At 37.3% G+C, this 5,616-nt stretch overlaps 1 protein-coding gene across 1 annotated transcript; it reads right to left on the bottom strand.

The window, feature by feature from the left end:
* Nucleotides 1-425: 425 nt before the first annotated feature.
* Nucleotides 426-4,251, bottom strand: LOC116105010 (protein disulfide isomerase-like 1-4). Its single transcript, XM_031391428.1, has 13 exons — nt 4,158-4,251; nt 3,489-4,068; nt 3,266-3,395; nt 2,963-3,128; nt 2,749-2,867; nt 2,519-2,599; nt 2,163-2,249; nt 1,948-2,022; nt 1,784-1,852; nt 1,615-1,695; nt 1,391-1,525; nt 960-1,016; nt 426-875 (listed from the first exon to the last, which is right to left on the bottom strand). The coding sequence occupies exons 2-13, from the start codon at nt 4,049-4,051 to the stop codon at nt 708-710; spliced, it is 1,731 nt and encodes a 576-aa protein (XP_031247288.1). The 5' UTR covers nt 4,052-4,068; nt 4,158-4,251; the 3' UTR covers nt 426-707.
* Between the last annotated feature and the right edge of the window lie 1,365 nt (nt 4,252-5,616).

The raw sequence follows: 5,616 nt of genomic DNA, 5'->3' as shown, positions 1-5,616 counted from the left end.
TCCTAATAATAGCTGAACTAAACTTATAATTTTTTAACTTAGATTGCTCCTGAACTATATTGTTATTGACCCAATCCACTCCAATTTAACCACCCCTTGTGGCCTTAGAGTGGAAGATGGATTGAGGAATATAGAAGATCAAGGTCTTGGATTTTATTGTAAGAAGGGCAATAGTGACCATCAATTACCATAACCCCCCCCCCCCCCCCCCCAAAAAAAAAAAACAAAAAAAAAAAAAAAAATCCACTCCAATTTCAAAAAATTTATCGACTACAATATTCTAATAGAATAAAATGGCCGTATTTAAAAATGATAAAATCACTCATTTAATAAACTTAAATTATTATTTAATAATAAATTTAATTAGTTTTAACAAAATTCGTAAAATTGACGCGAATGAGAAACTATCCAACAACCAGAGAAAGAAGGCCTAAATAGAAAAGACACCTCTTATTAGATCCTTCATTACAATTTCCATAGACTGAAGAAACAAGATCTTGAAAGCTGAATAGCTGATACATCTTTTTTATAAGTTAAAACAAAAAAAAAAGGGGGGGTTTAAGGGATCATAATCTGGAAAATCTTTGCTTCTCAATCTATATTAAACTATCTGATAACTATATATTTTCTACCAGCTGATGACACATTAACGGTACATAAAGCTTAGCATTAGTACACTTGCGTGTCATCATCCTTTTTTTGGTAGGTCACAATTCGTCCTTCACTTCATTGGAGCTGCTCTCATGGCTCTCTTTAACATCAGAAGCCTCGGATTTTGGAGCCGAAGCTGGTTTCTGGATTTTAAAAGGTATTGATGCATTTTTCTTAAGGAACTTATAGAATGCCACCACTGTACGATCTGTGTCTACAGTGATCTGCAACACCCATAAGGCAGATAATTTTCATTAGAATTATTCTAACAACAAACAACAAATCAGACTGCAAAAGATGCCACTTACTGGATCAAAACTCTTGTTTCCAGCGGGGAAGAATAGAATAGTGGGGAATCCATCAGGCTGCAAAAGATCAAATGGAAAAAGAACATGTTATTACAGCCTATCATTCAAATAATTCAAATCAACTCACTTCAGATTGACTTGTTCAGTAAGCTGTGAAAAAGTTTAAGCTCCAAAAACTTACTCCATTAGAAATTTTTAGTTAAAAGGGCAATATATATTAAAACTAGTTAAAGATTCTGAGAACAAATGGTAATCCTCTCCTCTAAGGGAATGTATCATTTAGACAGTGATGGCGATAAGAGGCTTGTGGGATTGCATGCTATCTGCATCCTACAGTTCACTACTGCTATTGACTGGGAAAGCAAGCTTAATTAATAACAAAGGTGTTGGACATTTTAATACATCAAATTAAAGAATTACATCAGTATTACCTTTGCCCTGGGATGCTCATTTGTTGTCCCATCCATCTTGGCTATAACAAGAGAGTCAACGCCACGTAGATGTTTGGCAAGCTTGTTGTAGGTTGGCTCCAAGGATTGGCAATGCCCACACCAAGGTGCATAGATCTGGCATGCAGACCATAAGAAATCAGCCATGAAAAAAGAGAGAAACAGAAAAAAGATTATTTTCAAATATAGCACAGCACAACTGATACCTCTAGAAGAACATCCTTCGACTCATCCAAAACAATTTCATCAAAGTTATTCCCAACCACTATTTTCACATCCCCATCATTCTGTGTCAATAAAAAAAAATAATTACAGATAAATCCGAGTGATGAGATATCAAAACAATTCAGAGGAAAGCAAAATACATCAACATACAGTTTCAGGAATTGGATCAGACTTAAAGAAAGGTTTGAGCTGGTCTTCCAGGAAATCCTTGCCAAAGGCCTGAGGGGTGATAATTAACCAGGAACAATTAGCTCAAAACATAATCTTCTAACAATCAATGATAAGCATAAATAAGTTGACAGAGAGATTTTGACCTTCATTTTGTCCAATGTAAACTCCCCATCAAACACAAATTTTTTACCATCGTCATTTCCAGTGTATCCAAGAACCTATAGAGAATTAAATAGCAGAAAATAATTCAGTTCCATACATACACAATCTATATTAATCACAAAGAAACCAGATTCTATTCTAAGAGGAAAACATTGAGAAAGACTAAAAGAGAAACAGAAAAGGTCCGGAAGATTACTGTGGGAGCATTCCCAGTGACACCAAAATATTCTGCTACGGGCTTTCCATAGTCCTCGTTATCCATTTCCACATATACAAAGATAAGCTGCAATCAAACACGGTAACATCTAAATTAGCAAGCCAGCAAATTTCATTTAAAATTTTTTCAAGTAAAAACATCGGCATCTATCACAGCAGTGATAAAGAAAACACTGACTCTTACCATGTATCCGTATTTTATATAAAGATCATACAATAATTAAGCGTTACCCAGAATGAGCATGAGGTTTTTATTGTATTCATATCAATTAGTTATTTGAAAACAAAGCAAAAGAAACAAATCTCGAGCTTCAGTCATAAGTGATTTTAAATTACCTTTCCCTTGAAAATTTTTGCCACTTCTTCAAATACTGGCAAAACTTTAGCTGAATCATTTGAAGTGGTAAACAATAAAAGCTGCGAATACAAAATTTAGGCACGTCAATGACGTCACCAAGGTAAGTTCATAATTCAAAAAGTAACTTATTCTAAAGTCACAAATCTAACTAATTGCAAAAAAAAAAACTTTTCTCTTACAAGTCAAATTGAACTTAAACACCGCCTACCTGTTTTTTTATTGTACTTTCAAAAATTGCAGAGGCACTCTCCTTGGTAAAAATGGTAACCAAAGGAAGTTTGTTGGCAAATACAAAGTCAGCAATAGCAGACTTATCAAATTGACCATCTGTAGAAACAGTGAACGGGTGTAAAGATTATCCTCCTTAACAACTAAATTTCAAGGTTTTCCATCAAAATTAAAATTAAATAAAAAAGTCTAACCAAAATAGCTTATTTTCTCGGCCTCCTTCTTAACCATGACCAAAGCAGGGCGCTTGACTTTAGGGTCTAAGTGGAAAAGCTCCGCCACAGCAGGATCCACGGTTTGATAGAAGTTGACATCATCTTGAAGCCTTGAAGCTGCCGCAAGCACCTCACTCTCTAAATCCTGTCATAATTATTACAACGGAATAAAGGTCACCAAAACACTAGAACAATAACAATGATAAAAACATAAGAGTACAACCCCTCACAAATTTAAAGTTTCCACTTTGAACAATGAAACTAAAAGCTAAAAGCTCATACCACCAATGAGTTGAGGTAACCCAGAACAACTTTATCATTAGATGTCAATATGCGCTCAGCTTCATCCAATGTGGTCACGTTGTGTATACCAGGTCCTATCTTCTTTCTAATCCAAGTCACTATAGCATCTCTAGATTGCAAATGATTCATGCGATCAGCCACGACATAAGATCATAACAATATTTACAATTCAATTACGAATATATGGTTTTAAACTACTTACTTGTTTCGGGCGCCTGTATAAGGCCTATGGACGCCCTCGATGAAGAAATAAACGGTGGGGAAACCCTGAACATCGTACTCCTGTGCCAGCTCAGTCTCCTCGGTAGCATCAACTTTAGCCAAAACGACACTCTCATTTCCACCCTTCAGTTCCGTAGCTGCCGCCGCATATTCCGGAGCCAAAGACTGACAATGTCCGCACCAAGGCGCGTAGAATTCCACCATAACAAACTTATTATTCTCGATAATATCACTGAAATTGCGTTCCTTCAACACAACGACATCTTTGTCGTCGATTTCCGGTTCCTTGTACTCAGACTCATCGAAATCGGAGTAACTGTCGTTATCGAAATCGTCGGGGAAGTCATCATAGGCATCAGCATCATCGTCGAAGTGGTCTGATGCGGCGCCATTTTTGGTGTCGGTGTCAGCTTCTTCGAGGAAGCTGAGGTCCTCGTCGTCGTCTTCAACGGCGTCGGTTTTGGATTTGGATAGAACCGGAGAGAAGGTGGAGATTAAGAGGAGAATTGTGAGGGAGAGGAGGAGGATGTAGCGAGTTGACATTTTTGCGAGATTGAGATCTGAGTCAAGAGAATGAGAGTAAGATCGGATCAGTAGGGTTTGGGTTTTATAAAAATGATGAAGAAGGACAATGGAATGAGAGAAGTACGCTGAAAACGATGACGTTTTGGTTGTGAGATCTGCTTCTCTGACCGAAAGACCGCTGGTGACTGGTGAGTCTGGTGAGTTAGGCTCTAAAGCACACTTACAGAATCGTGGTTTTAAGTTTTAACGTAGGGAAAATAAGAGTAAACAACTTTTCCCCGGCCAAGGTTTGGTGTAATCACATTTTCCACCCGTTAAGTTTCAAAATGACACTTTTCCCACCCATCAATTTTTAAAATGATACTTTTCACACCCACCGTTATGTTCCGTTGTGAAAATCCATAATGTCACATGGCATAAATGGTGTAAAGATAGAAATAACCTTCTCTCTTATTCTTTTCTTTCTTGTTTCTCATTCACCACCTTTGATTCTAGCGACCAGAAAAACAATCACTCACAACCACAAACACTTTTAATTCGACGACCTAAAAAACAGTTACACACAACCACAAACACTTCTAAACCAACTTCACTAGTCGATTTCCAACAAAACAACTCAAAACAGTTACACCCAAATCATCAATCAAAAAAAAAACCCTACGAAATGAAGCATTGATCAGCGGCGTTCGATAGGCAAACGAGATTGGCTTTGTTGGAGATTTTGGAGACGAAGTGTCGGTGGTGTGTTTGGTGGTGTCGATGTTGATTTCTAATGACGGGATCGACTGGAAAAGCTTGGTGCAGGCGAAACAAGCCAAGTGCGATGACCGACACATAGTGGCTAAAAAGTGTGGAGTGGTAGGGGTTTTGATGACGGAGGTGAAGGAGTATTTTGGTGGAGTCGACAGAGGTCAACGACATCGGAAACATGCTGATTTTCCCTGGATTGGCAGCATAAGGGGTTGGGTTTTTTCAGTGGAAAACAACTTAATTCCGATCAAATCTTGGACAATTAGGTTGGGATAAGGATGAAGAAGTGAAGATTTCTGTTAGTTTTGGTGAGAAAACCAGCTAAAATCGATTTGAATCAGCTAACGACGACATTGTAGCAATTTGAGTGGATTTAGGGTTTTTATTTAAGGGTGGCGGTGGCTCGATAGCATTTGAGAGGATTTAGGGTTTTTATATAAGGGATAAAATGACATAAATACCCTTGAACTACTTTTTGAATTTACTATTATGTCCTTCTCTGGTTTAACTTAATGGATGGATCTTAACAAGAGTGGTAAAATTATATTTTGAAACTTTGTGGTTGGAAAGTGTCATTAGGCCAAACATTGGGTGGGAAAAAGTCGTTTACTTGGGAAAATAACGATATCATCCCTAAGGTTTGGCTTGACCAGTCTTACAAAATTTTCTTTTGTAACTTTTACTCCCTATTTGAGTGTTTGTGACGTTTTAGTCCCTACTATTACTATAGTGCTATTAGCAAATTTTAGTGATCAAATTGGGATCGGGTTAATGACATTTTCGTCAATGAGGTTTCACAAAAGACTTTGGTCCAGTAAAATCTGATAAAGTCA

The sequence above is a fragment of the Pistacia vera genome, unplaced genomic scaffold, assembly GCF_008641045.1.
Source record: "Pistacia vera cultivar Batoury unplaced genomic scaffold, PisVer_v2 Contig491, whole genome shotgun sequence".
NCBI classification, from domain to species: Eukaryota; Viridiplantae; Streptophyta; class Magnoliopsida; order Sapindales; family Anacardiaceae; genus Pistacia; species Pistacia vera.
This window is presented reverse-complemented; position numbering and strand designations above follow the sequence as displayed.

What these genes read in the sequence shown, in the direction of transcription:
- LOC116105010 (XM_031391428.1), bottom strand. Translation starts at nt 4,051, where the DNA reads ATGTCAACTCGCTACATCCTCCTCCTCTCCCTCACAATTCTCCTCTTA. An exon ending in GTTACCTCAACTCATTGGTG is followed by an intron (nt 3,129 to 3,265) that starts GTATGAGCTTTT and finishes TAATTATGACAG; the next exon opens with GATTTAGAGAGTGAGGTGCT. An exon ending in CGAAGGATGTTCTTCTAGAG is followed by an intron (nt 1,526 to 1,614) that starts GTATCAGTTGTG and finishes TCTGCATGCCAG; the next exon opens with ATCTATGCACCTTGGTGTGG.